At 41.6% G+C, this 16,595-nt stretch overlaps 1 protein-coding gene across 3 annotated transcripts in view; it reads right to left on the bottom strand.

The window, feature by feature from the left end:
• The window catches only part of anapc1 (anaphase promoting complex subunit 1), a 220,408-nt gene that overhangs the window by 183,189 nt on the left and 20,624 nt on the right, over positions 1 to 16,595 (bottom strand). For 2 of the 3 annotated variants that reach the window (XM_072551412.1, XM_072551410.1), the window contains exons 4-9: positions 16,138 to 16,189; positions 13,694 to 13,794; positions 12,986 to 13,068; positions 10,091 to 10,164; positions 6,476 to 6,624; positions 4,009 to 4,235 (exon numbers count right to left, since the gene is read on the bottom strand). In XM_072551412.1, the coding sequence (XP_072407513.1) occupies positions 4,009 to 4,235; positions 6,476 to 6,624; positions 10,091 to 10,164; positions 12,986 to 13,068; positions 13,694 to 13,794; positions 16,138 to 16,189 (686 nt within the window). The remainder of the gene's footprint in view (positions 1 to 4,008; positions 4,236 to 6,475; positions 6,625 to 10,090; positions 10,165 to 12,985; positions 13,069 to 13,693; positions 13,795 to 16,137; positions 16,190 to 16,595) is intronic. The other variant, XM_072551413.1, reaches the window with a different exon arrangement.

The raw sequence follows: 16,595 nt of genomic DNA, 5'->3' as shown, positions 1-16,595 counted from the left end.
ACACCTTCCAAAGTGACTTTTCTACAACAGGAAAACAGTATGCACAACTCACCTCGAGCAGGAGAGGCCAAATTGTCCTCTCTTCTCATGCTCTTTTTTGAATGCTCTATTATGTAGCATTTTTCGACGAATTTGAAAGCTCTTGTGCTTTATCCTCTCTGGCCTTGGATTTTTGACACCACCCTTGTCTAAATCTCTTGTCGAGAGCACACGTTCTGCCTGCAAGCGATCCAGAACCAGCTCCAGAATATAGCAAATGCTCAGTCCTGAGACTGGTGTAAAGGTAATCCACTGGCTCCCCTTTATCCACAGCACATGTTACTTCCCCAGAGAACTTCAATGGACTGGTTAAACACATTTCAGCTGGAGAATTTCAATCATGAAGAGAGATTGGGCTAATTTGCCTTGGAGCAGAGGAGACTGAGAAGGAACATGTTAGAGATTTATAAAATTATGAAGGGCAGAGATAGGGACAAAAGGAAGAAACTGTTCCCCTTGGCGGAGAGATCAACGAGCAAGGTCATCTGGAACTCGTTGCCTGTGAAGTTAGTAGAGGCAAAAACCTTTGTAATACTTAAGAAGTATTTAGACGTGTGTGATGCCAAGGCACAGAAAGCTATGGAGAGAAACTGAGGACAGCAGATGCTGGAGAGTCAAAGTCAAAATGTATGGTGCTGGAAAAGCACACATGCACCCAATAACCTCTCTGCCTTGTGGTCAAAAGATTCAACTTCCCATCCCACTCCACCAAGGACATGCAACTCCTGGGCCTCCTCCACTGCCAAATCCAAGCCACACAATGCCTGGAGGAAGAAGGCCTCATCTTCATTAGTCGACTTCATTAGTTTTCAAATCTCCCCTGCTCCCCATTCAACCTTCCAACTTGGCACCACCCTCTTGACCTTCCTACCTGCCCATCTTCCTTCCAATCTATCCGCTCCACCCTTCCCATGACCTATCACAATCACCCCCCACCTGCATCCACCTATCACCTTCCCAGCTACCTTCTCCCCAGCCCTAGCCCAAAACCCATTTATGTCTCCACCTCCTTACCACATTCCAGATGAAGGGTTTATGCCTGAAGCATTGACTCTCCTGCTCCTCAGATGCTGCCTGACCTGCTATGCTTTCCCAGCACCACACTGTTCAATACAGGGCTTTGGGGAAAGTGCTGGAAAATAGGTTTAGAATTAGTCAGATGCTTGTTTTTGACCGGTGCAGACGGGCTTGTCTTTTGAGCTGTATATATATCTATCTTTCTCTATGGATTGGCCTTTGTTCAAACCATACTGACTCTGACTGGTTATCTTGATCTTCTCTAAGTGATCTTTCATGACCTCTTTCATACGAGCTTTTGACATTTTCCCACTGACATACTAAGATAATTGAACTGTAGTAGAGGAAGAGTCTGGCAGGAGGCGCTGTGTCTGACAGCAGGTAGGAAAGAGCAAATGTCCTGAATACAGAACAACCTTGACTATATGAAGGAGACTGGCAGGGAGTATTTTGTTCGGATAACTGATCGTTCAGATAACTGATCTGATCGCAAACAAAGGAAGTATTTTCAAGTGCAAATGGAACCCCATGACACAAAGTCTCAGCCAGAAGCAGCAGCTCGTGTGTTACACCAGTCAACTTGATCAAATCAAATCGAAAGGCACTCTGGGACAGAGCGGGCCATCTTTGCTGTAGTTTTACGTGGGCACTCAAATGTGTGCCTGGGTTTCTGCCAGTGTCTCTGCTCAGAGCTGCGCTGTTTCACTCATTCGGGACATTGAATGAGATACCAGAGTCAAAAACAGATTGTCTAAAATAGTCAAAACCCTAAATTTGGGTTGGAAAGTACAATGGAAAAAAAAGCTGCATATAAATCTGTAAATATACCCCCTGAAAGAACAGCAGTCAGAAACATTGACAGAGAGAGAATAAGAGAGAAAGAAGAAGACAGAGAGAAATGGGGCAGAGACAATGTGAGAGAGATCGAATGAGGCAGAAGGGCAGGAAAGAACAAAAAGAAAAGAAAGATGGCAGAGGCAGAGCGGGAGAGAAGTTGTTGAGTTCACTGATGGGCAGTCTGTCTTGGAAAGAGAGTTTCTGCAGGTAGGTTTCCAATTTCAAACTTTGGGACCTTGCGATCTTGTTCAGATAATCCGAAATTCCTTGGATCTTGTTTGGATAACCGAGGTTGTTCTGTACACTGAAGAGCAGTGGGCTTGGAGAGAGGGGAGGGAAACAGTAACAAGCATCAGCTCAGCTTCAAGTTAAATGAAGTAGGTTACATAAAGTGAGCAAGAAGGGAGACTATATTACAAGGACATCTACTGGTAGAATGTACAAATTCTCTTCCAATCTTGTTTGGCACGAAATTTAGGACAGGTCAGATATTCATCAAAAAAAAACCCCACTTGTAGCAAAATGAGAAACTGAACTTAATTAGTTTTACAGTTTTACTTGGAAACGGACAGATGCAAGGTTCCAATATATAGGGTTGCTTCAGGTAAAGCACTGAGATCTTGAACAGAAATTTAAATGCTAATTGTCTGTTTAGTGCTATTCGTAATTACAGGAATTACTTGCTGTCTCGCAAGCATGTTAGGGGTTGACTAACCAATAACATAAGAAATTGAATTATTTTCAAAAAGACAAGGATAGGGTGGTATCAAAAAACACAAATGCCTCAGGAAAGACGGAATCTCAAACAGTTTTTGTTTATAAGTAAATAATAAGAGCAACAAATGAACATTAAAAAAGAGCATGGAAAAGACAGAATAAAGAGATAGCAAAATGGAGAAGATGAAATGTTTTTATAGAATCTCTACAATGTGAAAATAGGCCATTTGGCCCATTGAGTCCACAGTAACCCTCCAAAGAGCAGCCCACCAACTCCCACCCTATCCCTGTAACCCTGCATTTACCATGGCTAATCCACCTCGGCTGCACATCTCTGGACACTATAGGCAATTTAGCATGGCCAATCCTGGTAACCTGCACCTTGCTGGACTGTGGGAAGAAACCGGAGCATCCCAAGGAAACTCACACAGAGTTTATGCAAACTCCACACAGACAGTCACCCAAGGGTGGAATCAAACCCAGGCAGCAGGGCTAACCATGAGCCACCATGGTTTTAGATTCACCAGTTGACAATCAGAGCAAAGCCTGAGGATATCACTGGAGTTCTTTTTTCAGGGATTGGTTCAAGTCTGGTCGAAACACATAGATGCAGCAAGAGGAAAAAAATAGTTCCAGGAAGAAAGTGTAAACCAGAAATGAAACTCAGGGTAAACAATATCCTTTCAAAAGTTCCACGTTTACATGTCATGGAAAGTCAAAAAAAATTCACACTTACACAGAGATAATAATGATGAAAAGACAGACATTTTTCTGAAGTTTTCCAGCTAGCACTCGAGGATAAATGCAAGAATGTCACATTTCAAAGAAGCACTAACACCTATTGCTATCGGAGACAAGGCTGGCTGACTGGTTGATAAATTCAATTTGATTGGCCATGGAGAGCCCTGGGAAATTATAGGCTCACCAAACTTCTGGGCAATTCAAAAAAAAAAGGCTGAAGTATATTCCTTTTGCCATAACGACAGAATTGGCCAACAGCATTGACTTGACACCCAACGAGCTCCCTTCTCTCCTGCAGTAAAGTTGCTGTGATCATTTTTGCACTTGTCCTGATGAGTGCAAAATGTAAATCATTGGCAACCTTTATCTCTTTTCGGCAAGAGTGAGGATTTGCATGACCATGACAGAACAGACTGTAAAAATAAATACACAGAGTTTGGTAATGATACTCAATACCAGGATGTTCTCTCTTCAGTTGCACAAGTCAAGTCCCACCTGCTCCAAAGGTGTGTAATAACATCTCTGAACAGTATGATTAGACAATTTTTTTTTCATAATGTTAACAGCACCACAAGAGCCAAAATAAACTATTTTCTTTCTGGCAAAAGGATCATGATTCCCACAACTTCTTCCCACTTCAGTGTTGCACTTGCTCACCTTAGAGCTGCCATGTTTGAAATGGAAGGAGAGTGAGATCGAGAGTGTGCACCAGGTGAGACCGTGGATCTGTTCTGACCTGGAAAGGAGGAGAAGTTTTGGAATGGAGACGCTATAGGTGACTCGCCCTTTGAGACACTTCTAAGGTGAGCAGTCAGAGAGCTGCTGGTGACAATCTGCTGAGGGGTTCCTGCCGTGCTGGGACACCGTAGAACTGTGTTTTGCTCCTGTTGAGAGAAATACAAAAAAATCAAGCCTTGTATCAGAGATAAGGTAATGTGTGCATGTGAAAATGTAGGTCAGCTTGATAAAACACTGCACATTCTCTCTCATAGTTTTCCATCAGTGACCGCACTACTGTGCAGTCAGATGGAACACAGCTTTGCATTAGTCATGCCTTTGTGGATTGTCTCTGAGTTCACCTGCCACTCAGAGCATGAACTGCTGAAAATGATATATATTCTGAAACAGCTAGTCCCCAGCATAGCTGACATAGAAATCAGAATGTGGTATAAGAGAAGGAATAAGGTATCACTCATTACAGTCAGAATGAAGGAACAGTGAAGGTGATAATTTTATGATCCTCTTTTTTTGATTTGCAATTTTATTCATGGCATGTGGGTGTCACTATCTGGGACAGCATTATTGCCCACGGCTAATTGCCTCCTGGTCTCAGTGGCTTCATTTCTGAGGCAGGTAAGAGTTAACCACATGGCTGCAGTTCTGGAGTCATATGAAGACCAGTTCAGATAAGGATGGGAGATTTCCTTCTCGAAAGGATTTAGTGAACTAGGTAGGTTTTTTTTACAACAATCAACAGAGATTATATGGTTGCTATTAGACTAGCTTCCAATTCCAGATTTTTTTCAAATTGAAATTTATCACCTGCCATGTTGGGATTCAAACTCCTATATGCAGAGCGTTAACCTGGTCCAGTATCACTGTCACTAGTCCAGTGACATCACCATTCACTGTCGCTGAGTCAAAGTCCTGGAACTCCCTCCCTAATGGCATTGTGGTTCAACCTCCAGCACATGGACTGTAACGATTCAAGAAGGCAGCTCACCATCACCTTCTCAAGGGTAACAAGGGACAAGCAATAAATGCTGACCAGCCAGTGACGCCCACGTGCCATGAGAGAACTTAAAAAATTACACTAGTGCTTCAACGACTTTAACCTGCTTTTATTCATTTATGAGATGCAAGTGTCACGAGAAAGGCAAATAATGAACGCCATTTCTAAACAATTGGGTAGGCTTTGGAGCCATCTCAGAGGGCAATAAACAGTCAAGCAGGTTGTTGAGAGTCTGGAATCATATGTAGGCCAGATCAAACAAGGACAGTGGATTTCACTCCCTATAAGGCATGGTTGAACAAGATGGGGATTTGACCACAATCAAGAAGTTTCATTGTCACTGATGCTGGGAACAGCTTCATATTCCAAATGTGTTTAAACTTTCCAGTTGCCATAGTGAATTTGAACTCACACTTCCAGATTATTAAAGCAGGCTTCTGAAGTACTGGTCTAGCAACCAAACCACTGTTCTTCTGTACTCTGACTCTGCACCAAAATTAAATCCTTAACTTTCCCGCTAAACATAGAAAAGGCTGAAACAGAATTATTGGAGAAATTCAGCAGCTCTGGCAGCAACTGCGAAGAGAAAGCAGAGCGAGGGTTTCAGTTCCAGTGATCCTTCTTCAGAACTGAGTTTCTCCAGTAGTTTCTGCGTTTGCTCTGGATTTCTAACATCCACAGTGCTTTTTTTTTTGAAAAAAGATGTCATCTTCTAAACCCATTCCAAACCTTGGCCCCAGCCACAATACTGGTATTGTGACGGAGTCCATCTCAGATTGCTGATCCTCTTGGAGCTGATGCTGTTATTTAATCAACCTGACCATGCACGTTATTAACACACTCCAGGGCAGGTGAGACTTGACCCCAGACCTCCTGGCCCAGAGATAGGACACCACCACTGTGCCACACAAGACCCTACTTATCTATACTGGATTAGTGGTGCTGGAAGAGCACAGCAGTTCAGGCAGCATCCAATGAGCAGCGAAATTGATGATTTCGCTGCTCGTTGGATGCTGCCTGAACTGCTGTGCTCTTCCAGCACCACTAATCCAGTATTTGGTTTTCAGCATCTGCAGTCATTGTTTTTACCTACTTATCTATAGCCTGGGATTCTGATTCTGCACCATCACTAGCAGAAAGGATGCTTTCCTTTCACATGTGTGATATTCTCTCTCTCAGGCACTACTTCAAGTCTATTTTGATGCATTTTCTTGTCATGTGAAAGCATATTGTGACTAGATTTATTTAAGTTTACAATCCAAACTTTAAACTTACTACCTGGGATCCTTAGAATAACAGCAGCACAATCCAGACAGGTAGCTTTCTTAAACTGGAAGTTTAGAAAAAGGTAGAAAAGAATTTTTTTTTTTTAAAACTCGATGCAATAGGTACCTCAGTTTTAATTTTGCGTAATGCCCAAACTGCGTGCAGACACTGTGCTGTGTCATAAGTCACGATGATTGATGGCGCTGAGCTGGAGAAAATTATTTTCAGGGTATAGTCAGCAACGTACTGTACTCTTGTGATATTGGTCACACCTCCTGAATGGGAGAAATCAATGAATTAATTCTGACACAAATGATAACACAATGTTCTTTTATGTCAGCACCTTAATAAATTCACCAAAGATGCTTAGACAGCATCTTCTAACTCCATAATCACTTCCATCTAGAAGGACAAAAGCAGAGATACATAGGAACACCACCACGTGCAAGTTCCCCTCCAAGCCACTCACCACCTGAACTGGACATATCTCACTATTCCTTCACTGTCGCCAGGTCAAAATAGTGGAACTCCCTCCCTAACGGCATTGTGGGTCAACCCACAGCACATGGACAACAGCTATTCAAGAAGGCAGCTCACCACCACCTTCTCAAGGGCAACTAGGACCAGACAATAAAAGTCAGCAATGCTCATATCCCACAACAGAATAGAAACATGTAATATTAACAATAAGACACAGTTTGTCTAAACTCTTCATCTTCTGAAGAGAGTAAGATGTGCCTTTTATCAGCAGTACTCAAGTCTGAACTCCAAAGAACAATTAACAGCTTTTTTTCATATCTGAGGGCAGACAACTAAAACTAGGTTCATTATAGAGTCCCATGTATGACCACAGTCATTAATAATTTAACATTTGTTTTCTCACAGGTAATAGCTTTCCCCCATTATATTGAAAAAGAAAAATGCAAAACTAGTTAAAATATCAATTATTGCACAATTACTTGCATTTTGATTGCTCAAAGTATATTTTAAATTTCTTCCTTCTCTAATATGCATCTTTGTTAACTCAGCATAAAAACCCTTCTTCTCCGGTTGCTCTGAACTCTATCAAATAGGTTTATTTCTACAGTGTTGTCTTATAGTTGTCTTTTAGTTGTCTTTATATTGAACCCACGGGAAAATTTATAAATCATGCCCTCAACCTGCAATGGTGAGAGCTGGGATGGAATTTGAGCTTTGCTTTTAAAAACCAATCGACACGTCCAGTTTAAATTTTTAATGGAAGCAAGGGAATAGTAAAAGTCTGGGAAATACAAAATGGAGTCACTGCTAAAGACAGTATTTGGGATGCTTGCCTTTATTGATCAGTGCATTGAGTATAGGAGTTGCGACATCATGTTGTGACTGTAGAGGACATTTTTTTGATCACAACTGGAATACTGCATTCGATTCTGGTCTCCCCACTGCAGGAAAGATGTTGTGAAACTTGAAAAGTTGCAGAAAAGATTCACAAGGATGTTGCCAGGATTGGAGGATTTGAGCTACAGGGAGACGCAGAATAGGCTGGGGCTGTTTTCCCTGGAGTGTCAGAGGGATGACCTTATGGAGGTTTACAAAATTATGATGGGCATGGATAGGGTGAATTGCAAAGGTCTTTTTCCCAGGATAGAGGAGTCCAAAACCAGAGGGCACAGGTTTCAGGTGAGGTGGGAAAGATTTAAAAGGGACCTAAGGGTGCTTGCATGGAATGAGCTGCCAGAGGAACTGGTGGAGGCTGGTACAATTACAATAGTTAAAAGGCATCTGGATGGGTATTAGGAAGGGTTGAGAGGGATATGGGCCAGATGGTGGCAAATGGTACTAGATTTATTTAAGATATCTGGTCCACATCGACAAATTTCACAAAAGGTCTATCTCCATGTTTTACATCTCTATGACTCTTAACACAAGCATTCCATTGGAGTGCAATGTCCAGCTGGTCTTTCCTCACTACGCTGTCCTTCTATCCTCAATGGGGATTGAGTGTGGGCTGACAATGTTTTAAACACTTGTGTATATGCTCACAGTCTGACTGCAAGTTGCACTTCAATGGCAATCACAACTGAGAAATTATCCATCTTGCGGACAAAATGTCTGATATTTGATATCAAGCAAATTGATGAACATCATAGAGTGACTACAATCATTAGAAACAGCTCCGGTATACAGAGGAGAGCTTAGTTCTACATTGTGTTTGGTACACAACATGGCACAATAAACCTCTGGGGAGATATAATAAATGTGATTAAATTTGAATTTGGTTCTTCAGTTCTCAACATTTCTCTCCACAGATGCTGCCCAAACCTGCTGAGTTTTTCCTGCAATTTCTGTTTGTGTTTCTGATTTTCAGCATCTGCAGTTCTTGGGGTTTATTTGCTTGAGTGTGATTTGATAGGATAAATAGGAAGAACCCCACTTCCACCAATACATTGTGGGTGGCACGGTAGCTCAGTGGTTTGCACTGCTGCCTGGCAGCAGCAGGACCCCTGATTCAATTCCACCCTCATGGCTGCCTGTGTGGAGTTTGCACATTCTCCCCGTGTCTGAGTGGGTTTCCTCCAGGTGCTCCGGTTTCCTCCCACAGTCCAAAAATGTGCAAGTTAGGTGGATTCGCCATGCTAAATTGCCCATAGCGTCCAGGGATGTGCAGGCTATGTAGGATAGCCATGGGAAATGCAGGGCTATAGGGACAGGGTAGGGTTGTGTCTGGGTGGGATGCTCCTCAGAGGGTCAGCATGGACTTGATGGGCCGAATGGCCCGTTTCCACGTTGTAGAGATTCTGTGATTGGTCAGTAACTGAATTTCAGGTAATTGGCAAAAGAAAGGAGGGGAAAAGTGGGAGACATTTTGCATTACAGGGAGAGTTGTTATAATTTTGAATGTAGTATTTTTAAAAAATTATTTCCTGGGATGTGGCTGGGTCAGTATTTGTTGGATCTAGTTGCCTTTGAACTGAATGGCTTGCTTGCTCCAGACAGCAGTTAAATTTCAACCACCTTACTGTGGATCTGGTGTCACATGTAGGCCGAGTAAGGATGGCGAATTTCCTCCCATAAAGGACATTAGTGGACACGATTGGCTTTATACATTTGATCTATAAATTGAATTCTATTTCCACCAGCTGCCATAGTGGGATTTGATGAAGGGCTTTTGCCCGAAACATCGATTTTTCTGCTCCTCGGATGTTGCCTGATCTGCTGTGCTTTTCCAGAACCACTCTGATCTAAAACATTGGGATTTGAACCCACTGAGTACTAATTATCCCAAGCCTCTCGATTACTGCTCCAGTACCTTTATCACGATGCCGATTAAAACCTCAAAGCTTGGTGGGAGCCGAGGTAATGGAATACTTATTTGAAGGCCAGTACTGCCACAATGGCCTCCATTTTCCCATAGTTGTCACCGCATTTATACATATATTATTGTCATTCTTGAGTAACTCATGAGTTCATCACAGCTCATTTTCCACCCCCCGCAGTGGGGAATTTATTTCACATTTGCTGGTCCCTCTACAAAAGCAGCTCTCCAGCTTTCCCAAACTGAGTGTGAGAATTCCCAACATCAGGAACTTTGGAGGTGAATTCAACCACTCTATCTGCATCACTCTGATAGGCACTGCTTCCTTGTTTGATCCTCACCATTTAACCAAGACAATCACTCAAAACATCTCCCCCATTATAAATCCTCAGAGGTAAGGCAATAAGAAAATAAGTTAATACTTTCGTACTCAATGTCTTTCTCACCTGTTGGCTTACACACAAGAGGTGCAATTTCATCCAGTGGGTGCAGCATGCTGAACATTGTAGGCAGTGGCTCCCTGCAACCAGTAACACAGCAATGATTAACAGAATTGCTGCACCACCACTAAACGTGGCATTCCCTCATATGCTAGAGGTTTAACAGCAAGTGGAGACAAAGACGCATGGTTTGACCCATCTTGAATCTTCAAACCCTGCCATAACTTCTGAATAGAGACATTAATGCTGCAAAACATTGAGCTTAAACACAGCAATGGCAGAGTCAGTACTGGGTGTTACATTAAGCTGCTCAAAGAAAGCAAGCTGCTTGGATCCACTGCTCTCTCATTTTGGCCAGTAGAGAAGGGGCCCCAATATTAACAGCGATCACTCCCGGCGTTTGCTGGAAAATGCTTGTGAATATGGTCAGGTAAACACTGAACATGTTACTTAGTAAGGTCACACGCACACACACAAATGCATAGAGTACATAACAGAAGAAAAGGCTGTATCCAACTTAATTGGTTTTAGATGTAGGTTTGCTCGCTGAGCTGAAAGGTTCATTTCCAGATGTTTTGTTACCTTACTAGGTAACATCTTCAGTGGATCTCAGGTGAAACAATGCTGAAAATTCCTGCTTTCTATTTATATGTTTGGGTTGGTGATGTCATTTCCTGTGGTGAAGTCACTTTCTGTTCCTTTTCTCAGGTGGTGGTAGATGGTGTCTAATTCGATTTGTTGGTTGATAGAGTTCCGGTTGGAATGCCATGCTTCTAGGAATTCTAGTGTCTTGGTTTGGCTTGTCCTAGGATGGATGTATTGTCCCAGTCGAAATGGTGTCCTTCCTCATCCGTATGCGAGTCCGCCGATTTCTTCGCAACAAACCCAAACAAACAGACAAAATACATCCAGAAAGCCTAGCCACTCTCCCCTACATCAAAGACATCTCGGAAATGACTGCCAGACTACTCAGACCCCTTGGCATCATGGTAGCCCACAAACCCACCAACACACTAAAACAGCAGCTAATGAACTTGAAAGACCCTATACAGACAATGAGCAAAACTAACGTCATTTACAAAATACCTTGCAAGGACTGTAACAAACACTACACTGGACAAACTAGCGACCAGGATACATGAACACCAACTAGCCACAAAAAGACATGACCCTCTCTCACTAGCATCCTTACATACAGATAAGGAAGGACACCACTTTGACTGGGACAATACATCCATCCCAGGACAAGCCAAACAAAGACATGCACAAGAATTCCTAGAGGCATGGCATTCCAACCGGAACTCTATCATTAAACACATCGAGTTAGACTCCATTTACCAACCACTGAGAAAAGGAACAGGAAGTGACTTCACCACAGGAAATAACATCACCAACCCAAACATATCAATAGAAAGCAGGAATTTTCAGCATTGCTTCATTGAGGTCCATTGAAGATGTTACCTAGTAAGGTAACGAAACGTCTGGAAATTAACCTCAGCTCAGCGAGCAAACCTACATCCAAAACCTCAACCTGAGCTACAAATCTTCTCAAAACTCACTAATTGGCTTTAATTGGCATCATGATTAGCCCACTCATAAGAATCATCAAATCATTTTGACAATTATTTTTTGCACAGAAGTGGGACCCATATTATAACATTTCATGGAATTAAAATATTTTTAGAATTTTAGAATATTCAATAAACAGTGGTGTAAAATGGTTCACCAACCCATGTTAAACTAGATGCCATAATGTAAACCATTAAGAAACTAAAATAAGTGGTTGCAGGTGAGTGAAATCAGGTAACTGGTAAACTGGGCAAAGTAATGGCAGGTGGAGTTTATTTCCAATATGTGCTAGGTGATGCATTTTGGGAGGTCTAATAAGAGCAAGATATACATAATGAATGGTAGGTCCTTAGGGAGTACTGAGGAACAGAGAACCTTGGTGTACATGCCATAGATGACTGAAGGTGTCAGCACGGGTAGACTGGGTGGTGAAGAAGGCATATGGGATGCTTAGCCTGATGAACCAGGTTGTAGAATATAGGACCAAGGGTTTCTTGCTACAATTTTATAAATTGCCTAAGTCACAGATGGAATACTGTGCACAGTTTTGACCACCACACTATCACAAGGACGTAAGTGTGCTGGAGAGGGTTCAGAGAAGACTCGCCAGGATGTTGCAAGGGATGAAAAGTCTCAGTTATAGAGAGAGACTTGGCTTGTTTTCCCTGCAGCAGTGGAGGCTGAGGAGGAATCTAATTGAGGGATACAAAAGTATGAGAGGCATAGACAAAGTAGATTGTGAGAATCTTTTCCCGATTCCGGATGTGTCTAACACCAGCGGGCACACATTTAAGGTGAGGAGTAAGTGGTTTACGGGATACCCAAGAAAAAAAAATGTTTCAACCAGAAGGCAGTAGAAACATAGAACCTGGGAGGGTGATGGAGGCAGGTATTCTCCAACATTTAAGGAGCATCTGGATGAGCCAGGACATAATAGGCCATGGACCAAGGTTAGGTAAATGGGATTAATGTAGTTTGGTGATCAGCATAGACACAATGGGTTGATGAATAAACTGCCACACAACAACCAGAAGCAAGTCTTCCAGACTAAAATACAGTTATCTCGAACACACACCCCTCTTTCAATCACTACGGTACTGCATTGACGTTATCGTAGAGATCCAAATGAAGATGACACCTACCCAACTAATTAAAAGCAACAATAAAGCAACAATATTGGCACCCTGCAAGAGGGAGATCAATCAGGATAAAAGGTTCTGATGACAAGGACCAATCATAAGAAAGCAAAAAAGTGCTAAACTATGGTCAATGTACAACAGTAACTTTTAACAAAATTAATCTCAAGCAAGAGTGTAATTTTTATCCACCTACCTCAGAGGACTTAAAGGTGCTTCTTGCACAGGATTACTGCGCTCAAATATTAACCCATACTTGGTTGCCCAAACATCTGCAACCTGGGGAGACACCAGACAATATTATTTAAATGAGCAATTTATAACACAAAGTGGTGCATTTTAAACCATGGTCTGAAATACTTTTAACCCAGTTTGGCATTACACCATGTACTAACATTTACAAAATTAGACAGGAAGATTCTTTTCTTGATGAGATTGGTCAGGCATATCAAATATTTTCTTTCAACTTAGTTTATTAATGAGAATAAAATATGTCAGTATAATCGCATCACTCAATGCCCCAAAATACTTACGATAAAACAAAACTACTTTCAAGTACAATCACTGTTAATTGTATATTACTTGATGTTGAATTATATTTGTGGGGTGAGCATTAAATGGGGACTCACCTTCACTCACTTATATCAGAGCTTGCTTAAACTGTGGTTGTTGCCTTGTAGCTGTATGACCTATAATGTGTCTCTCTATCAATAAAAGCTTGCACATGTTTGAAGACTCAAGTTCCAGTTCTATCTGGCTACCTGAGGTGTAATTGTTCAGGTAAATGTTACAACCATTTTACTTGCAACAGCAAGGGGATGAATGGCGAGTTAATCAATATTTAGCAAATCAACTTGAGGCCAAAACTTTGGCCAGGAAGTATTTACATAACAGAAACTATCACCTGAAAAGGTAATGGGGCAATGTAGTCCTTCCCATCCACGGTGTGCACATTCACACAGGATTTCTGTACAATACACACGCACTTCTCTGTCCTCTCTTGAGCTGAAAGAGCAAACGTTTTATCACAAGTCTTGAGCCAAGAAGCTAACCAGGTCACAGCAATGGCAATCATAAAGACAAGTCACAAATGTAACTTTACTAGAACAATGTTAATTATAAAGTTGTTTTGGTCAAACATTAGCTCCAGCAATTCAAGGCAGTGGCTCAATACAATTTCCATAAGGGTGATTAAAGATCGAATATAAATGGTGGCCAATAAATATGTAAATGTTCAACTAGACATCTGACAGAGGCCAGCAATAATTCTCAGAATCACCCCAGATACTCTGCACAATCAATGTTCCTATTTGTCAACACACTTACCCTGCAGTACAGTGTATTTATCCAAGGCCAAGAAATTTAGGTGTGGGTTGTCAAAAGTAAAGATTTGGGGTATTTAGGAAAGATAAAAACTGCAGCCAAAATCAAGTGGACTTGCCAAGCAGATAACCAGCTCGTCCATTTTTAGGCCACCATGTGAAATCTTGGATTACAGGTCATGTGGAAGCAAACAGGAAGAACTCCAAACCAGAGGGACAAGTCTACCCTCCTGAAACCAACACTGCTACAGATATTATGAATGTCTTAACAAAAAGATTTAAAAGGAGAAAGCTCACAAGCAATATTTCTGTTCAAATGTACTCTCAAAATATTGATACATGAGAAAAAGGGCCTTTGCTGACCCATGTCATGTTTGAGCCTCTGTGTGTGCAGGGCCATTCTGATACAAGGAGCATCTCCATTCATAAGAACAGCAGAAATGCATGTGTTTAAGAAAAAAATGTATCTACACACGGTCCAGTTCAACAAAGACTAAAAAGGTTCAGCGCTCCCTTAATTTTGATATTCTTTGTAATGCTCATGGTGGCAACACTGACAGTGACAGAGTTCCAGACAATGCCCTAGCTGAAAGACGGAATGATATTCAGGCAGTTGTGGTGCATGAATCTGTGAAAGGTATTATTATTATTAACAAAGAGGACATATTTCTGGTTTTAATATTGATGAGTTTACTGCATATTGGAAAAGTACAAGACGAGGGGAGAGGAGATTGGCTTTGGTCTTCTTAACTCCCTCCCTGTCAGTTGCAACAAATAATTATAAGTTCGAGTATACAGCATGCATTGGTCAGTGCATTGGGTTGTGACGTTATGTCGTGGCTGTACAGTACATTGGTTAAGCCACTTTTGGAATACTGTGTGCAATTCTGGTCTCCCTGCTTTGGAAGGATGCTGCGAAAATTGAAAGGGTCCAGAAAAGATTTACAAGGATATTGCCAAGGTTGGAGGGTTTGAGTTATAAGGAGTGGCTGAATAAAGGGGCTATTTTCCTCAGAGCTTTGGAGGCTGATGGGTGACCTTAGAGAGGTTTATAAAATCATGAGGGGCATGGATAGGGTAAATAGACAAGGTCTTTTCCCTGGAGTGGGGGATCCAGAACGAGAGGGCATGGGTTTAAGGTGAAAGGGGAAATATTTGAAAGGGACCTAAGGGGCAACGTTTTCACACAGAGGGTGGTACGTGTATGAAATGACTGCCAGAGAAAGTGGTGGAGACTGGTACAATTACCACATTTAAAAGGTATCTGGACGGCTATATGAATAGGAAGGGTTTAGAGGGATAGGAGCCAAATGCTGGCAAACGGGACCTGATTTATTTAGGCTATCTGGTCAGCATGGACGAGTTGGACCGAAGGATCTGTTTCTGTGCTGTACATCTCTATGACTTGATAACAAGCTGAGCCCAGATCAACTGCTTAGGTCTGACAGCACTTACATAGTACCTTTAACATAGCAAATGCCCTCAGATACTCCATCAAGTATAATTTGACACATTACAACAGTGAGTAAAGGTTTGGATCAAGGATATTTTGCTAACAGTACATGTTTCCAATCACATTCTTCACAGGAGAGGAAGAGGCAACTTGATTGAAAAATATAAGGTCCTGAGAGGTTAACGGTACACAGAAATGCAAGTTTGAGGTTACAGTCAGATCAGCCAAGATCTTATTGAGTAGCGTAGCAGGCTCAAGGGACTGAACAGACAACTGCTACTTCTTCCATCCTGTTTGTCTAATCAGACTGAATAGACACACATTGCAAGAAAGTTGTTGAATGAATTAGAAGATGGAAAGCAGGCAAGTTAGTTAAAGCATTATTTTCATAAGAGCTGACTGCTAGAAAAATGTTCATTCTCTAATTTTCTCCCAGCAAGCAATGCGTTAGAAGGCAGAGGAGTGGAGCAAATTTGCAAAAGAAAATACCTGTTTTTCTTTTCTATTAAACAGAATTGCAAAATCAAAATAGAGACCAAAGATTTTCATAATAACTTTGGTTGAAAAATGTACCTTCTGTACCTTCAGTCTTGTCTTGTGGAATGCTGAAATCACACCATAGCGCCTAAAAGCAAGACAAAAAAAAAAGTTGGTGAGCATCTCATGAGTTAGTTTTGGTTTTCCCCGAATTATTTTACCTTGAAAACCACATCATTTAATGCAAATGCACAGTCCCAGTTTAGAATGCTGGCAGTCTGCCAAAGCACAGCTCATGGTGAGCTGGATGACACAGGAGGGGATGTAAGCAAGCAACGGTTATAGAAAGTTCTCTAGGAATTAAATATACGAGGTGTAAACTGTAAGCAGAGACAGAACATCGGGTGCACACAAAACTGTGTGCAGAGTATTGTGTGACTTCTTCTGAGATGTTTTTCTGAGCAGAGGAGGGGATTTAACAGAGAGGATCAAAACTACTGTTCAATAAAATACGTGAACGCAAAACTAAAACAGAGTTTCGCAATATAGATTCT

Source organism: Chiloscyllium punctatum, chromosome 3 (genome assembly GCF_047496795.1).
Source record: "Chiloscyllium punctatum isolate Juve2018m chromosome 3, sChiPun1.3, whole genome shotgun sequence".
Taxonomy (NCBI): Eukaryota; Metazoa; Chordata; class Chondrichthyes; order Orectolobiformes; family Hemiscylliidae; genus Chiloscyllium; species Chiloscyllium punctatum.
Note: the sequence above shows the minus strand (reverse complement) of the source record. Positions and strands in the feature narration are given on the sequence as shown.